At 42.9% G+C, this 22091-nt stretch overlaps 1 protein-coding gene across 3 annotated transcripts in view; it reads right to left on the reverse strand.

Moving 5' to 3' along the window:
• Positions 1-853: 853 nt before the first annotated feature.
• TRAPPC9 (trafficking protein particle complex 9) overlaps positions 854-22091 on the reverse strand; it is a 1491395-nt gene continuing 1470157 nt past the window's right edge. For all 3 annotated transcript variants that reach the window (XM_030219557.1, XM_030219566.1, XM_030219550.1), the window contains 2 exons: positions 19337-19560; positions 854-2107 (listed from right to left, as the gene is read on the reverse strand). In XM_030219557.1, the coding sequence (XP_030075417.1) occupies positions 1928-2107; positions 19337-19560 (404 nt within the window). In that variant the 3' untranslated portion in view covers positions 854-1927. The remainder of the gene's footprint in view (positions 2108-19336; positions 19561-22091) is intronic.

Raw genomic sequence — 22091 nt, forward strand, 5'->3', positions numbered from 1 at the left:
TCTCAGCAGTCCTATGTCCAGGTTAAACATAAACAAGGTCATTTACTCACAGAATGTACTAACATGAGGTATTTACTGCAGGGTCCATTTTACGCAATGGACCCTGTTGTAAATTTTGTGCATTAACAGTATAAGCAGTTAGTACACACTGTTACTAAATGATCCTCAAAGTGAGGCAGGTATAGAAAATACTTCATTGAATACAGCCATTTCTACACAAAACCCCCATAACTGTCATACTGATATTTTCAAATGAAGTTATAATTAATGGAACACTAGCTGGGCCATTTTGCTCTTTATTCATTGTCATCCACTATGTTACTATCTTCTACTTAGACTGCAGTTATATATGTCATGAGAAATTATTATATTACATTGAGATCAAACGTTATTTTACACTGCCAAGATTGTACGCACTACCTTAACATATCATCCAATTAACACCAGAGCCAGCTATTCTGTATAATATGGATGTCATCGTTATATTTTATGTCAGCAGAAGTCCACTGACATATAAGTATTTCATATTTTGTTCCTGCAGACATTAATTTTCTTAAGTTGTTAATATTGAAAGATGCTGACATGCAAACTTTAAAAATAAGTATAATGCTATTATTCTAATAATAAGTATTTGCAGGATTAGGGCAAAGACATCACCGGTAAACCAAATGGTTTTCTCCATGCTCATTCTATCATGTTTGCTAATGGAATGTTTTCAGTCAGATTGCATTTCTATATTGCAATTTCCTTCCATTACTCCAGTGGTTCCCAAACCTGGTCCTGGAGGCACCCCCCAGCCAAGTCAGCTTTTCAGAATACCCACAATGAATATTCATGAAAGAGATCTGCGTGCACTGCCTCTACAGAATGCAAATCTCTCTCATGATTATTCATTGTGGGTATCCTGAAAACCTGACTGGCCGGGGGGCCTCCAGGAACCACTGCATTACTCTAGTGATCATCATCTGAGAAAACCCCAGGTAGAAAAAAGGCAATGGATCTGAGACCAAAGTTTTCTCCGGACAATATTAGAAAAAAAAATACTTTGGCGATCCTCAAGTTGAAGGGCATGGTTAGTGCAAGAGGTTTGTTATATTATTACACCTTTTCAGTTGCAGAAAATCCCCTTGATACAGAGTGACAAGCTTATAATACTGCACTGGAAATAGACCACCTGCAGTCTTAATGTCTGAAGATTATCTGCGTACAAAATGAATTTTAGATTTTACCACATCAGTTTCTCTCCATTTGAAAGCTGCGGAGCTAAAATTAGACCTGCTGATACCTGGCTACAAATATTGCAAGTTTATGCTGAACCATTAATCTTTCTTTTATTTTGGCATGTTTTGGCGTTTTGATTCTATGCTGTATTTATGGGCTGTTTGACATTGTTGGCATGTGCCGGACCTTAAATTGTTTTGACTCATCTCATTGGCATGGAATAGTATGGACTCAATTCTGGGATATGCTACTCTGCACGCACTTGCTGTCTTCCACCTTGCCTTGCTTTCAGCAATATTCACAGACAGCTTGATACAAAGTTTCAGCCCTATGGGATGCCATATTTGACTGAAAACCCAGAGCTGGTCCATTGTATTGGTTAATTTAAGGTTTTCAGCTATGTAACCTACCGATACTTTCTGCAGAATATAGAAGAAAATCCATACTGAGGGTTAATTAAACTTTTCTATATAGCCCAGTATATGGTAACAGCTCTACATAGAATTTGAAGAGAAAGTTGTGATAGGATTCTACGTGAAGTTCAACTTATCCATCATGGAACAATAAGAACTGCTTCTACAGCAGCCAAATAGCATTAAAGGCTGTTCTGAATTTTGACAACATTCAAAAAGGCGCAAGACTTTGGCAGGAGGAGAACTGATTTAAGGATGTCTCAGGCATTCCTATACATAATCAGGTTTTATATTTAAAACTGTGTATGGAGCACGGGATTGAAGGCACGAATGTGCACACTTGGTAGACAGAACCAAGATAGGGGAAGCTCCCTGCTGGAGTTGTCATCGTGAAACTTAATGTTCAGATAAAAATCACCCGTGTATAGAAACAGAAGGGCTCCGAAACATACAGAGTTTTCAGTTGGTTTTACCTGAAAGACAGATGGGGACATAATTAGTTGAAAACAGCCTTAGCATTGAGATCAGCAGAGCTCATGAAAATACCTTACAGACTTCTACATTTCCTCCGATGCTGCTCATAATACAATCACAACTTATGTTTAATTCATTAAAAAGCACTGTTCCCTTTTTAATATCATGTTTATGCAGAAGGCAATTTATTGTCACATAAGGTTAGAATCAAATATCAGATTTTGTGTTACACTTGCTCCCATGTGAACTACTGAATTGGTAAATAATGAACAGGTAAATGATTTTCTAGGAGAGGCATACAGGGTAAATATTCAGTGGTCTGCCATGCATAAAAATATACGGGTAATATATTCGTATAGTTGTATATATTTTGTGTCTAGCTATTCGTTCAAGTCTGCAAGTGCAGCATAACTTCACATGGGTTGGTTACACATAATGGCACAAAATAAGTACCTGAATATATGTAAACCGCTTTGAATGTAGTTGCAAAAACCTCAGAAAGGCGGTATATCAAGTCCCATTTCCATTTCTATAATGTAATTTGAATGTATAAGACAGTGGCTAAATATCATCATTCTCTATACAACTTCTGGCCCCATCATAGCCTACGCCAAGTCAATATATATATATACTAGTAAAACAGGCCCGTTTCTGACACAAATGAAACAGGCGCTAGCAAGGTTTTCCTCGGAGTGTTTGAGAGAGTATGTGTGAGATTGACTGTGGGTGAGAGAGAGAGAGTGAATGTGCAAGTGTGTGTGTGTGATAGAGAGAGAGTGAGACTGCTGGGTGCGAGTGTGTCTCCTCTGTACCCCCTCCAACCACCCAGCGATTCTCCTCTCTCCCCTGTTCCCCGTCCAGCCACCCAGCCATTCTACTTTTTCCCTTGCCCCCCTCCAGCCACTCACCGATGCTCCTCTGTCCCCTGCACCCCTCCAGCCACCCAGCGAGTCTCCTCTGTCCCCTGCCCCCCCTCAGCCACCTAGCGAGTCTCCTCTGTTCCCTGCCCCCCCCTTAGCCACCCAGCGATTCTCCTGTCCCCTGCCCCCCTCCAGCCACCCAGCAATTGTCCTATCTCCCCTGCCCCCCCTCCAGACACTCTTCCACTTTAATCAGCATATATTAAATTCCCCCCATGTGCTACACAAAAGCACCGACCATCCTATATAACAAAACGCACCTCCAACGTTCTGAAGCCTTCAAGCCTTGAAGCATTCGTGCGCTCTGTAAGGCTCCATCTCCTCAATTGACGACACGTAGTTCTGGAACGTTGCAGGAATGCTTCAAGGCTTCACTTTCTTGGCTTCAGAACGTTGGAGGTGCATTTTATTATATAGGATATATATTTTTTAATTTAGAACATTTATATCCCACAGATTCCCACCATGGCAGGCGCTATGTGGCTAAAAACATTTATGAAAAGAACATCATACTACTTTAAACATAACATTTGACTGTGTAGCAAGTTATACAATCCAAAGTTCTGACGCACATGCTGGAAAATTAAAAACAATTAGCTAGGCTACCAACAAGCAATGTTGGCCACATATGTAGATTTGAAAATTGGCTCAGTTATGTTTTCTTCTTTACAAATGTACTTGTACTCAAGTTAAAGAGAAAATGAAAATACAAAAGAAATGAACATCATACTATTTGGGGGAAAAAGTTTCAAAAGCCATTTTACCCATGTAAATGGCTATTCAGGTAAGATGGCTTTTTGAACACTGCCTGCCCTGCAGGTAGGTAAAAGAAAGTAAACTCAACAACTGTCTGCTTTCACTGGATTGTAATTTTATATTTTGAAGATAACTTAATATGGACTTTATATGGAGACTTGTAATGTGGAATGTTTTATTTTCAGTGGACCGCTTCCCTAAAGAAGCTATCAAAACTTAGCCATGTCGGCAGTGTGTCCATTGTACAAAAGCTAAGTACTTCTTTCAATTACTAAGAATATAAAATGCAAGATATGCAATATATGCAATGGTAAGAGAAATATATTTATAAAAAGACTTAAGGACCAATGATGATGAAAGACATTCATAAGCAGTACCTAACTGCCTGTTGGAGTGAATATCAAGCTGATGGTCCAAAAATGTATTAACATATTCTGTTAAAAGTGATTATTATTGTAACTGGTTAGAGTTACTGTGATGAAAGTTGAGCAGTGGAAGCATCTGCAGGGAAGTTGTTCAGTTTACTTGATTGTACATGTCTCGCATTATTTAAGCCCTAGTAAGTTGATTTGGTAGGTAAAAGAAAGCAAGTTAGTTCACAGTGCATGTTTTCAGGAATTTACGTGTTTTCAAGATTGTAATTTCGAGTTGATAATAAATTCTTCCTTAAGAAACATAACTGAATAGTGAAACAAATTATTTCGGAATTTGGCTGAAGGGCAGAACACAGCATAGTGATGGCACATGTGGGAGTAACAGAAGAAATGGGAGACACTGGAGAGTGACGCTGGAAGATTATAAAGAGCAGTGCTGCTGTTTGTCAGATAAGTGCACATATTTTTACTAGTGGCTTTTGTAATAAGCTGGCATGCTTTTTCTGCATTTCTTTTATCAATTTTTGAGGTTGTTTGATTTTTTTTTTATACAGAAGCATATTTATTCGTTTGATCTGAAAGTAGTGGAAATGGTTTTCAAGGGTGATGAAGCAGAGGAACTGAAAGAAATCTCGGAGAACCTGAAGATGTATTGAGCCAAATCAACAAATTAAAGAATAGTAAATCACCTGGAATGGATGGCATACATCCAAGCGTACTCAAAGAACTCAAGCACGAAATTGGTGATCTGCTGTTAGTAATAACTCATCCATAGTACCTGAAGATTGGAGGGTGGCCAATGTGACGCCGATTTTTTAAAACGGTTCCAGGGGTGATCGAGGAAATTACAAACTGATAAGCCTTACATCTGTGCCGGGCAAGTGGAAGCTATTACAAAAGAATAACATTATGGAACATATAGACAAACATAGTTTAATGGGACAGAGTCAGCATGGGTTCAGCGAAGGGAAGTCCTGCCTCATCAGTTTGTTTCATTTCTTTGAAGGCATGAATAAACATGTGGATAAAGGTGAGTCGGTTAATGTAGTTGATCTAGATTTTCAGAAAGCTTTTGATAAAGTTCCTTATGAGAGACGCCTGAGAAAATTAAAAAGTCATGGGATAGGAGGCAATGTTCTGGTGTGGATTAGGAACTGGTTATTGGACAGAAAACAGATAGTAGGGTTAAATGGTCATTTCTCTCAATGGAGAAGGGTGAACAGTGGAGTGCCACAGGGATCAGTACTGGGACTGGTGCTATTTAACATGTTTATAAATGATATGGAACTCGGAACGACGAGTGAGATGATTAAATTTGCAGATGACACAGAACTATTCAAGGTTGTTAAAAGATGTGTGGACTGTGAAATATTGCAGGAAGACCTTAGGAAATTGGAAGACTGGGCATCCAAATGGCAGATGAAATTTAATGTGGACAAATGCAAGGTGATGCACATTGGAAAGAATAATCTGAATCATAGTTACCTGATGCTAGGGTCCATCTTGGAGGTTAGCACCCAAGAAAAAGATCTAGGTGTCGTTGTAGATAATACGCTGAAATCTTCTGCTCAAAAAAGCAAATGGGAGCAAGGAATTATCAGGAAAGGGATGGTGAATATAAGACCGAAAATACTATAATGCCTCTGTATCGCTCCATGGTGCAACCTCACCTTGAGTACTGTGTTCAATTCTGGTCAACGTATCTCAAAAAAGATATAGCGGAATTAAAAAAGGTTCAAAGAAGAGCGACCAAAATGATAAAGGGGATGGAACTTCTTTCACATGAGGAAAGGCTAAAGAGGTTAGGGATCTTAAGCTTAGAAAACAGACGGATGAGGGGAGATATGATTCAAGTCTACAAAATCCTCAGTGGTGTAGAACGAGTGGAAGTAAATCAATTTTTTACTTGTGCCAAAAGTACAAAGACTAGGGGACACTCAAGGAAGTTACATGGAAATACTTTTAAATCAAATAGGAGGAAATATTTTTTCACTCAACGAATAGTTAAGCTCTGGAACTCTTTGCCGGAGGATATAGTAACAGTGGTTAGTGTATCTGGGTTTAAAAAAGGTTTGGACAAGTTCCTGGAGAAAAATCCATAGTCTTCTATTTAGACAGACATGGGGAAGCCACTGCTTGTTCCTGGGATTGGTAGCATGGAATGTTGCTACTAACTGGGTTTTTGCCAGGTACTTATGACCTGGATTGGCCACTGTTGGACACAGGATACTGGGCTAGATGGACTATTGGTCTGACCCAGTGTGGCTGTTCTTATGTTCTTATCCTGTTTTTCATATAAGTGTTGTGAGGATTTTTTGGAATCAGACATTCTTTTACACTGATTCATTTTTTCCCTTGTAGGAACCAATGATAAGAAAGGACTCCTATGTGTGATAGAGGGTGGTATAATATCAGTGATTTCCCCTATCAGGAGATTTGAGGCTCCAGCTATTTAAAATTTCACATTTTCAGGAAAACAAATATTATGGTTCTATTTGAATTTTGAATGAACTACAATATTTAGGTATAGTCTGTCTATTTTAAGTCTGTTATCCCAACACAGAAGTTGCACTAATTGCACTAAGACTCTGATAGGTGTAGAAGGTATTCAAGCAGGGTCTTTGAAGGGCAAGTAAGGGGATCTAAGGTCTTGCTCTCACACCAGACGCCAAACCTCCTCCATTTAAAAGAGTAACACCTCTTAGTGGAATCTTTCCTGAAAACCAGCAAGACACAGGAGACACCTTCCGAGAAACCTAAGGAAGCAAATTCTAAGCTCTCAACATCCAAGCTGTGAAAGCCAGAGACTGGAGGTTGGGATGTGGAGGTGACCACTCATTCTGCGTGATGAGGGTCAGAAAACACTCCAATCTCCATGGCTCTTTGGAGGATAACTCCAGAAGAAGAGGGAACCATATCTGCCGTGGCCAGTATGGTACAATCAGAATCATAGTTCTGTGGTCTTGAATGAGTTTCAACAAAGTCTTCCCCACTAGAGGATATGCAAACAGAAGACCTGTCCTCCAACTGAGGAGGAAGGCATCTGATGCTAGCCTGTCATGGGCCTGAAGCCTGGAACAGAACTGAGGGCTCTTGTGGTTGATTTGAGTGGCAAAAAGGGGGTGCCCCATGCTCGGAAGATCTTACGGGCTATGCCCATATTGAGAGACCATTCGTGCGGTTGCATTATACTGTTCAGCCTGTCAGCCAGGGTATTGTTTTTGCCTGCCAGATAAGTGGCCTGAAGAAACATGCCATGCTGGCGAGCCCAATGCCAAATCCGGATAGCCTCCTGACACAGAAGGTGTGATCCAGTGTCCCCCTACTTGTTCACAGAATACATTGCAACCTGATTGTCTGAATGAGTACAATTTGACGAGATAGCCGATCTCTGAAAGCCTTTAGAGGGTTCCAGAGTGCCTAGAGCTCTGATTGAGATTGATCTGAAGATTCATTTCCTTGGTGGACCAAACACCTTGGGTGTGAAGCCGATCTACATGAGCTCTCCATCCCAGAGAGAGAGAAGTATTCATCGTTAGCACTTTTTGTGGCTGAGGAATTTGGAATGGAATTCCCAGAGTCAAATTGGATCAAATTGTCACCACTGGTGACACTTGGATGACATCTTCTAGACTCCCTGTGGCTTGATACCACTGAGGAGCCAGGGTCCATTGAGCTGATCTCACGTGAAGACGTGTCATAGGTGTAACGTACACTGTTGAAGCCATGTGACCCAACAATCTCAACATCTGCTGAGCTGTGACCTGCTGAGAAACACGAACCTTGGACACAAGCAAGACAAGATTGTCTGCTCTCATTTCTAGGAGGTAGGCTCGAACTCTCCGTGTGTCGAGCAGAGCTCCAAAGAACTCCAATCACTGGACAGGGTGGAGATGACACTTAAGGTAGTTTAAAACGAACCCTAGTAGCTCGAGCACCCGAATAGTCATCCGCAAGGACTCCCGAGCACCATCCTCTGAGTGCTCTTCATCAGCCAATCGTCGAGATATGGGAACACATGGACTCTGATTCTGTGTAGCAATGCTGCAACTACCGCTTGTCACTTGGTGAAAACACTGGGAGCTGATATGAGACCAAAAGGCAACATGCGGTACTGAAAGTGATGTGTTCCCAGCTGAAATCGAAGATACTTCCAGTCTGCAGGAAGTATCGGGATATGAGTATATGCATCCTTTAAGCCCAGAGAGCATAGCCAATCATTTTTCTGAATCACTGGGAGAAGGGTGCCAAGGGAAACCATCCTGAGTTTTTCTCGGATGAGGAATTTGTTCAGAGCTCTTAGTTCTAGGATAGGACATATCCCCCATGTCTTTTTCTGCACAAGGAAGTATCTGGAATAAATACCTGCCTTTCTTTCCCTGGTGGAACAGGTTTGATCGCATGGGCCTTTAGAAGGGTGGAGGAGTGGCCTAAAGGTTAGTGCAGCAGGCTTTGGTCCTGACAACCTGGGTTTGACTCCCACTGCAGCTCCTTGTGACCCTGGGAAAGTCACTTAACCCTCAATTGCCCCAGGTAACAAAAACTTAGATTGTGAGCTCTCTGGGGACAGAGAAAGTACCAGAATATAATGTGTACTACTAGACGTAGTAGCAGAATTCCTCTGCAAGTACATGCCTGTGCTGAGAGCTGAATGAATGAGCTCTCGGTGGACAATTTGGAGGTTTGAGATGCCAACTGAGGGTGTATCCAAGACGGACTATTTGAAGAACCCACCAGTTGGAAGTTATAAGAGGCCACCTTTGGTGAAAAAAGTTTAGCCTCCCCCTGACCGGCAAGTCATCTGGGACAGACACTTTACTGCAGCTATGCTCTGCTGGAGACAGTCAAAAGCTCATCCCTTGCTTTGCCTGGGAAGCAGCAGAGTCCTTAGGCACACGCTGTTGACGTGAATGAGCGCGCTGGGGCTGAGCATGAGTAGGCTGGTGAGTCAAAGAGTTATACCTACACCTAGGATAGTAATAGGAACTCCTCCTTGGCTTGCCAAAAGTCCTCCTAGCTGAGGAGGTTGATGCAGAAGGCACCCGGCAAGAGAGAGAAGATATTGTATCATTGTGTTTCTTGATTTGGTCAGTGACCTCCTCAACTTTCTCTCCAAAAGGTTATCCTCCTGGCAAGGGGCATCCAACAACTGCTGCTGAACAGAGTGTTCCAAGTCAGAAACATGCAGCCATGAGAGTCTGCGCATTGCTATACTTTCAGCAGAGATCCTAGATGCCACACCAAAACTGTTGTAAGTGCCCCTGGCCAAGAACTTTTGACAAGCCTTCTGAAGCTTGACCAACTGGCAAAAAGGCTCAGCATGCTTCGGAGGGACCGTGCCAAAAAAGTCTGACAGCTGTTGCACCAAGTTTCACAAGTAGACACTCGTAAAGAACTGGTAGGATTGTATGCGGGAGATCAGCATTGAAGCCTGGTACATCTTCCTCCCAAAAGAATCCAAGGTTCTAGCTTCTCTGACTGGAGGCACCGAGGCATAGTCCATGGAACTCCTGGCTCTGTTGAGAGCAGATTCCACCCCCATGGAATTGTGAGGCAACTGAGGCCTATCAAAACCAGATGTACTGTGGGCATAACAGGAACAGACAGAGGGGACTCCCAGTTCCAGACAAGGAATTTGTGGAGTACCTCGTGGAGTGGTGCAGTCACAGCCTCCTTAGGAGGAGATGCATAGTCCAGGACCTTGAGCATCTTGGCCCTGGGCTCATCCTCCCCTTCCAAAGGAAATAGAATGTCCTCAGCCATTTAATTTACAAAAGATTGAAATGAAAGGCTCTCCGGCGGAGACCTCCTTTCAGGTGGAGGGGAGGGTTCAGAGGTAAACCCATAAGACTCATCTGAGGAAAAATATCTGGGATCCTCCTCTGAATCCTATGAACGCTTCTCTTCGGTGTCAGAGAGTACCTCCATATGGGATTGCCAATTCTGAATCTGACTCGGTGCCGAGGAACCATGTCCTCGAGAGCGGTGTTGAGAAGTCAACTCCCATCTCAACTCCAGCGAAGCTTCCTCCGACATCAAGGGAGTGCCGGCTTGGGTGGCAGTCAACACCAGGGTCACAAGTGGTGCCGGCGGTGTCGGAGGCTGCATCACAGGCTGAGGGCCAGGTGGGGCCACAACGGGAGGTAGGGTAGTCGCAAGCACCCCCGATACCAATGCGCCCCAATGTATAAAGCCATCCGGCAGCTCAGGGAGCAAAACTCGGAAGTGCTCATTGAGGCCGACAGCAGGAAAAGCTGGGTTGTCGGTTGAGGCGTATGTTGCAGAACCGCTGGGGTTGATGCAGGAATGGGATCTCAGCTGCTTGGAGTTAGGTGCATCGGCACCACCTGTATGGAGGGGGAGTGTTCCTCCCGGCACCGACACTTCTTGGGTGCTGAATCCTTTGATGCCCCAGAGCTCCTGGCACCATGCATCCAGGATGACTGATGATTATGCTTCTTGGCCTTCGCCCGAAGTGTATCACCAAGGCTACTCAGTGCTGACAAGGACAACGTCAAATCCACACATCGCCTCGGGGTCGGTTACGATGACAGACGGTCCTGGGGGGCCTGCACAGCAGGAGGCCTCGAGACAGGTGGATACCCACTCGATGCTTCACTGCTACCAGTGTCTAAGGGTCTAGAAGCAGCCATGCTTACCGACGCTCCTGATGCCAGTGTGATGCGTGACGTCAGTGCCGACACCTCCGACCTTGATGCCAATGTTGAGGAACCAGAATTGGCTCAAAAAATCCTCTCTCGTTGAGCCTCTCAGAAAACCTGAGTCCTCTTCTTCATGTGATGACAGAGAACATAGTTAGCAAGGCTATGGTCGGACCCTAGACACTGAAGACACCAAGAATGGGTGTCCTTTCCTGAGATAGTCCGACCGCACCAGTACAGCGCTTGAAGCCACTGGAAATCTTCGTGGACCTGGATGGAAAAACTTTGTCGGCTATAAGAGGCAAGGCACGAAGAAAAATAAAGGGACAAACCTGACCAAAGTCATGGCTTGAAATCAGCCCAATGACGATGAAAAAAATAATGAAACTTAAAACCAGATAAAATGAGAAGATCATGTTCACGCGACAGGCGGGAAGGTGCTCGTGCTTCACAAAGCTTTCTTTTTTACTATGGCAAATGCTGGACTGGGTGACGCGAATCCGCGTCACCCACTTGTGAGAAGATAGAAGCCTGCTTGTCCTCGGAGAATTCCTATTTTGGCATTTACCCCTGCTCACTCTTTTAGGTACAAGCCTTCTGAAATCTGACATTTACATATATATAGTGCTAGTTTGGCACTTAGATATGTAAAGCTTCAAGTGATTGTCACTTCTTTTTTTTGGGGGGGGGGGGGGGGGGGAGGGTGGAATTGAGGCTTCTATTGTATGTAGTTTCCAAAAGGCTCCATATGCAGCACAGCCTTTAGTAAATACTCAGGATAACTGAAAATCCTGACCTGGATTTCCCAATTCCTACTTAGATGTCGTACGAAAATAGGGCTTCATGTGTAGTGTAGTTTTACATTTACAAAATTACATGCATTGTTTTAGCGAGAAAAAGTATCCACAGAACAAGCAGTTGCAAATCTTTACAGATAGTTTTTTCTTGATTAAGGGGCCCTTTTACTAAGGTGTGCTAACAGATTTAGTGCATGCTAATAATTAGTACATGCTAAATAGGAATAAAATGGGCTTCTTAGCATTTAGCATGCGATAATCGTTCAGCAAACTAAATTCATTAGTGAACCTTAGTAAAAGGAGCCCTAAGTTTAAGTTACATTGGGAAAGTATGCTCATGCTTTCCCCATTGAGAACTACTGTGGAATATGCACTTACCCCGCACAGTTTTTGAAAATTGTAGTTTAATCAGAACATGAATGGATTAAATGCTACACAAACACTTTAATTTGATATGCTGTGCAGTGATACAGATGTCTGAGCAAACAGTATCACTTGTGACTGTCTTGCTAGTGCTAAAAATTACTACTCATGCAGTACATTTTTAGTTGCTAATATGTGACAGCTGTGTGATTTGCAACTCAAAAAGGCTTCATTCACTTATCATTTGAACGCTGGATATCGGCATTGTGCTACGACTATGATAACTGAATTTTGCCTGGCATGATGCCCTGAGGGGTTTATATGCTAAGGAGCGTTAAAATCAGATTTGTTGCTGATAATGCTAAAATATATCCCTACAATGAGAACTGTATGCCAAAGAGTTCATTAATATTAAAATGGCATAACACAAATCATGTTAAATTTCACAGTTTGTATTAAGAGGTGTAGTCAATCTATTGATGCTGGCATCTTGGCCCTCCCCCTCTCCAAGAACAAAAGAACTGCTAGCCTTAGGCAGCCCTCCCACCTCCACCACAGATTTTCTCCTTCCCTCATAAGTAGAGGAGTATCCTGTTAGAATATCAATGATATGCTTTGATGTCCCCATGCATACCTCCTACTCACCCCCATCCTCCCACCCTGTCAGACTGTCATAGTAATGCTTGAATGTTTTCACTTATATACACTGTCAGCTAGCACATTTATTTATTTCCGATCTGACGAAGAAGGGCAACCTTCGAAAGCTAATCAAGAAATGTATTAAGTTATGTCCAATAAAAAAGGTATCATCTTATTTTCTTTTCCATGTTTTATTTTGTTTGATTTCTATTGAACTCCTTCCCTCAGAAAGGTTCCAATTCCCTCTTCCTGAGATACCTCAGCCCCCAATCTGGTCCCCACCAAACCATAGTCTGTGTTGTCAGGTCACAATGCGTTTGTTGTTGGAAGCATGAACAATCCCAGTCACTCCTGTCCCAAAGGCTCTGCCATTCAAAATGGCAATAGCTGACCTGATTTTGTCCTTTCCCAACCCTTTAATAAACACTGTTTACAACAGTACACAAATGTGTTTTTTAAATGCTTTTTAATGTGTTATTTTTAAACATGCTTTAGTATTCTCAATGGAGAAGGGTGGAAAGTGGGGTTCCTCAGGGGTCTGTGCTAGGACTGCTGCTTTTTAACATATTTATAAATAATCAAGAGATGGGAATAACTACTGTGGTAATGAAATTTGCTGTTGACACAAAATTATTCAAAGTTGTTAAATCACAAGAAGATTGTGAAAAACTGCAAGACTGGGAGACTGGGCATCCAAATGGCAGATGACATTTAATGTGAGCAAGTGCAAAGCGATGTATGTAGAAAAGAGGAACCCAAACTTTAGCTACATGATGTGAGGTTCCACATTATTTATTGCACTTGTATCCCACATTTTCCCACCTATTTGCAGGCTCAATGTGGAATTAGGAATCACCACCCAGGAAAAAGATCTGGCATTGTTGATGACATGTTGAAACCCTCTGCTCAGTGTGCAGTGATGGCTAAGAAAGCAAATAGAATGTTAGGAATTATAAGAAAAGGAATGGAAAACAAAGTTGAGAATAATATAATGCCTTTGTATTGGTCCATGTTGCGATCACAGCTCAAATACTGTAGGCAATTCTGGTCACAGAGGTACACAGAAGGGCGACAAAATGATAAAGAGAATGGGATGACTTCCCTATGAGGAAAGGCTAAAGAAGCTAGGGCTCTTCAACTTGGAGAAGAGACGGCTATGGGGTGATATGATAAAGATCTATAAAGTAATGAATGGACTGGAATGTATAGACGTGAATCAATTGTTTACTCTTTCCAAAAATAAAAGGTCTAGGGGGCATGCAATGAAGCTACTAAGTAGTAAATTTAAAACAAATGTGAGAAAATATTTCTTCGCTCAGCATGTAATTTAACTCTGGAATTCACTGCCAGAGAATGTGGTGAAGGCGGTTAGCTTAGCAGGGTTTAAAAAAGATTTGAATTTCCTAAAAGAAAAATCCATAAGCCATTATTAAGATGGACTTGGGAAAATATACTGCTTATTTCTAGGAGTGGCCTAGTGGTTAGAGCACCAGTCTTGACATCCAGAGGTGGCCAGTTCAAAACCCACTTCTGCTCCTTGTGATCTTGGGCAAGTCACTTAACCCTCCATTGCCTCAGGTATGAACTTAGATTGTGAGCCCTCCAGGGACAGAAATACCCAGTGTACATAAATGTAACTCACCTTGAGCTACTACTGAAAAAGGTGTGAGCAAAATCTAAATAAATAAATACAATCTGATTTACTCTTTTGGGATCTTGCCAGGTACTTGTGACCTGGACTGGCCACTATTGAAAACAGGATACTGGACTTGATGAACTTTCAGTCTGTCCCAGTATGGCAACACTTATGTTCTTATGTAACTAACCCACAGATTCTGTATAGGCTACCCAAATTTGAGCGGGTATCCCAAAGCCATGCATAAACTAATTACTTAGGTGCTAATAATCAATTATTGATGTTAACAAGTCCTTAATTGGCAGTAATCAGGACTTATGCAAGGATCTGCCCTATACCTTATTATATAACATGTGCTACTAAATTTCATAGCACATAATTTAAAACGGGGCATGGCCATTCCCAGGATTTAGGCATGATATTATAGAATAATGTGCTATAGCCATTTTGAATGGTGAAGCCTTTGGGACAGGAGTGACTGGGATTGTTCACGCTCCCAACAACACATTGTGGTCTGACAACACAGAGTAAATCTGAACACGTTCTTAGATCTCACAATAAAACTACCTGCCTCCTGCAATTTACAGAACAGGTGAAGGAAAAAATAGGGTTGGTAGTCCTTTTTCAGTTCCTGTTATCCACAAATACAAAAAGCTCCTACACTTGAATTATGACAAAGAAACAACGTGCTCCGTAATCTGCAGTTCTCCTTACAGCTTCTGCCTCTGTCCAGACTGAATGCTTGGCCCATAGCAAAATTCTGGTTTCATGTGATAAATGCATGCACATTGAATCCCTCATGAAAGAATTACAAGAATTAAGAGAGGAGATCACAAGACTCAGAAGCAACTGTGACAGCCGGAAATTAATACAAGAAATGCATGTTGTAACACTAGGGACCTCCAGCAAAGGGAGAGAAGGTCTTGTGCAGAAAGAGGACAGCTGGACACAGGTCACCAGATCCTGTAAAATCAAACTCCATCTTCTGTTGAACTGAAGAATTGGTTTGCAGCCCTGGAGGCAGAAGAGCTGAAAACATCTCGAAAACAGGAGGAAACAATGATCAAAAAGTGAAAACTAGGGCTGGTTGGCGATTCTCTTCTGAGGGGTACTGAGGCGCTCATCTGCCAACCAGTCATATGTCCAGGGAGTTGTGCTGCCTGCCTGGTGCAAAGATTCGAGATGTAGCAGAAAGACTGCCTAGACTCATCAAGCCTTACTGACCACTATGGTGGACGCAGTGGAGGCAGTGGAGACAAAGACTGTGTCAGAATTTTAAAAAGCGTGGGACAGGCATGTGGGATCCCTTAGGAAAAGGAAGAGTTAGTGGCTGCTGAGGACGGGCAGACTGGATGGGCCATTTGGCCCTTATCTGACGTCATGTTTCTATGTGCCCAACTGCCTTTAGTTAGGTCTCTCCATGAGCGATAGGACAAATCTTCACATAGCAGGGTCTCTCATACAAACTACATATCAGTCCCAGCAATGCTCACAAATATCAGTCTTGAAGTGTGTCGCTTAAATTTTTCAAACTCTCGTTTATTTAAAATACTTCCTTTAGTTCCAAAGGAGCCTTTCCTCACTGGTCCCAATTTTTTAACAAAATGTCTTTGTGAAAAAAATTAACATTAAACTTTAAGTAAAAATTGCAGATATTGCAAAACATGCTTTTCATAATACTTATCTTCAAAGCGCAGCTCAGAACACTAGTCAGCTAAGTGTTCATAAACCTGGACCTGCTGTCAACATGGCCAGGTTTCACTTCCTTCATCAGGGTATCAGTTCAGGATACATAGTTACACTCCTTAGTAAGCTTAGTGGCTGCTTACTAAGAAGGGGTGTAACTATCCAGCTTATAATCGAAAGTAATCGCCGGCTATTTCCCGACACAAATCGGGATATGGCCGGCGATTTCGCAAAAGCGGCGAAAAGCGTATAATCGAAAGCTACATTTGTGATAGCTTCGCCGCTTTCCCTTCGCCTCGCCAGCGAAAGTTCAAAGGGGCGTGTTGGCGGCGAAGCGAAGGCGGGACATGGGCAGGCTTGGGCATGGCTACCAGATGGCCGGCTTTCGCGGATAATGGAAAAACCCGGCGATAAGCAGTATTTTGCCGGGTTTACTTGGTCCTTTTATTTTCACGACCAAGCCTCAAAAAGGTGCCCCAACTGACCAGATGACCACCGGAGGGAATGGGGGATGACCTCCCCTTACTCCCCCAGTGGTTGCCAACCTCCTCCCACACTAAAATTATTAAAATACAAACCTTTTTTGCCAGCCTGTATGCCAGCCTCAAATGTCATACCCAGCACCCTGACAGCAGTATGCAGGTCCCTGGAACAGTTGTTGTTGGTTGCAGTGGACTGCAGAAAGGCAGAGCCAGGCCCACCCCCCCCCCCTACCTGTTCCACTTGTGGTGGGTAATTTTGAGCCCTCCCAACCCCCCCCCAAAACCCACTGTACCCACATGTAGGTGCCCCCCTTCAGCCCTTAGGGCTAGGGTAATGGTGCACACTTGTGGGCAGTGGGTTTTGGGGGGGATTTGGGGGACTCAGCACACAAGGGAAGGGTGCTATGCACCTGGAAGCTAATTTGGTTGTTTATAATAGATGTTTGAAGTGCCCCCTAGGGTGCCCGGTTGGTGTCCTGGCATGTGAGGGGGACCATTGCACTACAAATGCTGGCTCCTCTCACAGCCAAATGCCTTGGATTTCGCCGGGTTTGAGATCGCCGGCAGTTTTTTCCATTATCACGGTAAAACACACCCGGCGATGTCAAACCCGGCGAACCCCAAGGCATTTCGCCGGGCTAAACCGTATTATCGAAAAAAAAGATGGCCGGCCATCTTTTTCGATAATACAGTTCCAGCCAGCTGTTGCGCCGCCGCCAAAATAGATCACCGGCGACGTTCGATTATTTCCCTCTATGTATCCCAAACCAGGGGCGTATCTGAAAGTCGGCGGTAGCGGGGGCCGAAGCCAGAGTGAGGGGGCACATTATAGCCCCCCCCAGCCGCCGCCGCCATTTCTGACCCCCCCCCCCCCCGCCGCCGTGGGTACCTTTGCTGGTGGGGGACCCCAACCCCCACCAGCCGAGGTCCGCTTCCTCCTGCCGCTGCGAGGTTTTTTAAGTTCTTCATCGGGATTCGTCCTCCGTCACTCTGTGCTGCTGTTCAAAGAAGCTGCTAGCTGAATGCAGTTTCAAACTGAGTCTGACGTCGCTGCTGCACGTTGTACGTGCAGGACGTCAGACTCATGCAGGACGTCAGACTCATGTACAACGTGCAGCAGCAACGTCAGACTCAGTCCGAAACTGCATTCAGCTAGCAGCTTCTTTGAACAGCAGCACAGAGTGACGGAGGACGAATCCCGATGAACTTAAAAAACCTCGCAGCGGCAGGAGGAAGCGGACCTCGGCTGGTGGGGGTTGGGGTCCCCCGCCAGCAAAGGTACCCACGGCGGCAGTAGGGGGGTCCAGGGCGAAATCTGCGGGGCCCAGGCCCCTGTGGCCCCACGCAGATACGCCCCTGTCCCAAACTGATACCCTGATGAAGGAAGCAAAACCTGGCCATGTTGTCAGCAGGAAGGAAGCAAAACCTGGCCATGTTGTCAGCAGGTCTGGGTTTATCAACATTTAGCTGACTAGTGGTCTGAGGCTGAGCAGCACTTTGAAGATAAATATTATAAAAAGCATGTTCTGCAATTTCTACTTCAAGTTCAACATTAATATCACAAAGAAGATTTGTTAAAAAATTGGGGCCTGTGAGGAAAGCCTCCTTTTGAACTAAAAGAAGTAAATTGTGCTCTTGGCATGCCATGTATTCTGAGGACCTGTCAAAGATTATTTTAAATAAATGAGAGTTTTGAAAAAAAATTAAGAGGCACACTTCAAGACTGATATTTGTGAGCATTGCTGGGGCAGTTATGTAGTTTATTTAGTTAGGTGCCAGCATTTACACCAGCTTTTGCCAGGTATAAGTGCTCGTTCCCAAAGTTAGGTGTGAGTTGTGCACCAAGCTAGTATTCTGTAAAGGACGCTCTGCACAGAGCACCATTTCCAGAATACTATCTTAGCTCACCTTTGGGTGCCCTTTACTCAGTCTGGCCCTAAAGGCCTGGATTAGTAATATTCCAATGTTACCAAAATAATCTGATCACATTTCTAGCTGTTTGTTAGCACCTGCTGAGCTTTTTAGTAAAAGGGCCCTTTAGCCACTTAAGGAGACCTTTGAAATGAACTCGTATTTCAACATTTCCATTTGGGAATTTGGCTTTGTTGCTGATGGAATACTGCTTTGCCTTGCTAAACAGCTGCAATACCCTGTACTTAGACTAAAATTCATAAGAAATTTACTTTAGTAAAGGGATCCTTTAACCACTTAAGGCGACATCAGAATGAACTCGTATTTCAAAATCTCCATTTGGGGATTTGTTTATGTTCCTGCTGGAATACTGCTGTGCCTTGCTAAGCAGCTGCAATACCCCGTACTTAGGCTAATTCATATGAAATGTAGACTGTTATTATAAAAGTCAATAATCAGATAAATTACTTAGTTTGGGGACTCAGGATGCAGTGAAGACTCCCATTCTATATAAAGTGACATAACAGCCATAAAGAAGTTCAAAATAATCATTCAGAACACAAATATGTGAAGGTTCATTACAGGGTTTTTCAAGGTAGCATTATTAACAATATTTATTTTTTTATTTATTTAGATTTTGTTCACACCTTTTTCAGTAGCAGCTCAAGGTGAGTTACATTCAGGTACACTGGATATTTCTCTGTCCCAGGAGGGTTCACAATCTAAGTTTGTACCTGACTTGCCCAAGATCACAAGGAGCAGATGTGGGATTTGAACCGGCCACCTCTGAATTGCACGACCAATGCTCTAACCACTAGGCTACTCCTCCACTCCATAGCATCTTCAGTGTGATGTAGCTGAGGTACAAACCCAAGGAGGTAAGATAGTTTAGAGATAATTTCTGAATCTATATCTATCATGGCGTGCCATTCCAGGCATAATTTTCTATCTTTTCATATGTATTTATAAACAAAATATTTTACAACTTCAAAAAATACTTACAGAATCAATAAAAAAGGTGTTGGATCCAATGAAGGTGACAATATCATGAAGTTCATAGTTGTGTACACCGTTCTGGTAGTCCTGGTATGGGATGACAGTGAGAGCAAAGGGACCGACAAGGTGTTTGCTCCTATTAGTCAGTCTCACCTCCAGCTGTATTGGATCTCCGACTTTACAGTCTGCTATGACATCACAGTCACAAGGCTTCCCATCCACCAGGACATCTGCAACACGTAAAAAAAGCAATGCATCATGGTCATGTTCTTAGGGCAGTCTGATCAGAGAAATGGTGACCCAGGTACAGAACTGAACTAGGCTACAAACTGTGGGACCCTTTTACTAAGCCACATAAGTATCTACGTGCACCCAACGCACGCCAAAATGGAGTTATTGCACGGCTACCATGTGGCTCTTGCGGTAATTTCATTTTTGTCGCGCGTCAGATAAGCATGGCTGAAAAATCATTTTTTTTTTCTGCCACACGTATCGACACATGCCAAGTGGCATTTGGCGCATGGAGGTCATTACTTTCTGGTTACCACATGAGACTTTACAGCTAGGTCAATGGCTGGTGGCAAGGTCTCAGACCCAAAATGGACGCGCGGCAATTTTCATTTTGCTGCGTGCCCATTTTTGGCGAAAATATTTAAAAAAAGCCTTTTTTACAGGTGCACTGCAAAATGATTCTGTGTGTGCCCAAAACCCACGCCTACACTATCTCAGGCTATTTTTCAGCACACCTTAGTAAAAGGATCCCAGACTGGAGGGCTGGGTTAAATCCCTGAGCCCAAATTCTACTTCTCAGGTCAGTTAGGGCTGATAATGCTGTAAAGACAATTCCTAGTCCCTGATAACGAGAGGTTATTAAGTAGTGCCCAAATCACTTTGTCTCAAAGCATCATTCCCCAAATTTAAATCGACCCTTAAAGCACATTTGTTTCAAGAAGCTTTCAGGAGCTACAGCGAGGAGGACGACTCTTTTGATCTCCCTTATGCTTTGCTCTCCTTGTTATTACTATTTACAGCAGACTCCCTTATAGGTTTTTCTTACCTTCTTCTGTCCTATCAGTTTCATTGATGTTCCCTTCCTAATTTATATTTATTTTGATTGTAAACCATTTTGTTATGTGCCCATGAAGAGCGGTATATTGTTTTAACAAATCATAAACCATATTGCACAAATGTGATATTGAGTAGTTAGACAGAGGTTGGGAGTCATCTGGAATTGACTAAGGATCATTGCTGCAAAGGCAGGGCAAAATGGGAGGTGCAATAGGGTTAAAAATAGTAGATGTAAATAAAGATTTCTGATGCCACAGCCTGACCAGAGGCTGCTAGTAAGTGACCAGGTAGCTCAAAGGAGCAGAATTAAAAATAAACAAAAAAAAAGGCTGATATAAAAGTCTGTACATTTCATCTTTGGTCTTTCCCAGTATGGCAATACTTATGTACTTATGTAAGTAAATAAAATGTTGGATATTATTAGGAAAGGGATGGAAAACAAAAATGAGGATATTATTATGCCATTGTATCGCTCCATGGTGCGACTACACCTCGAGTATTGTGTTCAATTCTGGTCGCCGCACCTCAAAAAAGATATAGTGGAATTGGAAAAAAGGGCGACAAAGATGATTCAGGGGATGGGACGACTTCCCTATGAGGAAAGGCTGAAGAGGCTGGGGCTCTTCAGCTTGGAGAAAAGGCGGCTGAGGGGAGATAAGATAGAGGTCTATAAGATAATGAGTGGAATGGAATGGCTTGATGTGGAGCATCTGTTTACGCTTTCCAAAAATACTAGGAGAAGGGGGCATGCGATGAAGCTGCAGTGTAGTAAATTTAAAATGAATCGTAGGAAGTTTTTCTTCACTCAACGCGTAGACTCTGGAATTCGTTGCCAGATAAGGTGGTTGGGGCGGTTGGCTTAGTGGAGTTTAAAAAAAGGTTAGACGGCTTCCTGGAGGAAAAGGACATAGAATGTTATTGAATGGACGTAGGAATAATCCACTATTTCTGGGATGGGCAGGACGAAATGCATGCTCTTTTGGCCGCTGTTGGAGACAGGGTACTGGGCTCGATGGACCCTTGGTCTGTCCCAGCATGGCGATGCTTATGTCTTATGTATCTGTGACTAGCATAATTATCTATTCCCTCCTCTTCCTATGTGCTTGCCCCACCAAAAGGCCATTTCACACAACTTTCAGTCTTTCCATGAAGAAGTATTTCCTTAAGTTACTCCTGTGTCTACCCCCTTTTATCTTTATCCTATGCCCCCTCATTCCAGAGCTTCCTTTCAATTGAAAAAGACTTGCTTCTTATGTGTTTATGCCATAGAGGTATTTAAATGTCTATATCATTTCTTCCTTCTCCTGTCTTTCTTCCAAAGTATACACATTGAGATCTTTAAGTCTGTCCTCATACACTTTATGATGTAAAACATATGGCCCCATGGTATATCACAGTGGTCAGTGCTTTCCCCATACTTATATAATCTGTACGTACCTACTGCCTGTGTGTCTGGCTATGAAGGTCATTTTCAAAAGAGAAAAACATCCAAAAAGTGGTATAAATCTGCATCTGGATGTTTTTTTTTCACAAAATCGTTCAAATTGGTATTTTCAAAACCAATTTTTAGATGTTTTTCTATGAAGTCCATCAAAAGTGTGCTCAAATCACAAGGGGGCATGTCAGGGGTGTGTTAAGGGTGGGATCTGGACGTTCCTAACATTTGGATATTTTTCAGGCATAATGGAACAAA

The sequence above is a fragment of the Microcaecilia unicolor genome, chromosome 1 (assembly GCF_901765095.1).
Source record: "Microcaecilia unicolor chromosome 1, aMicUni1.1, whole genome shotgun sequence".
NCBI classification, from domain to species: Eukaryota; Metazoa; Chordata; class Amphibia; order Gymnophiona; family Siphonopidae; genus Microcaecilia; species Microcaecilia unicolor.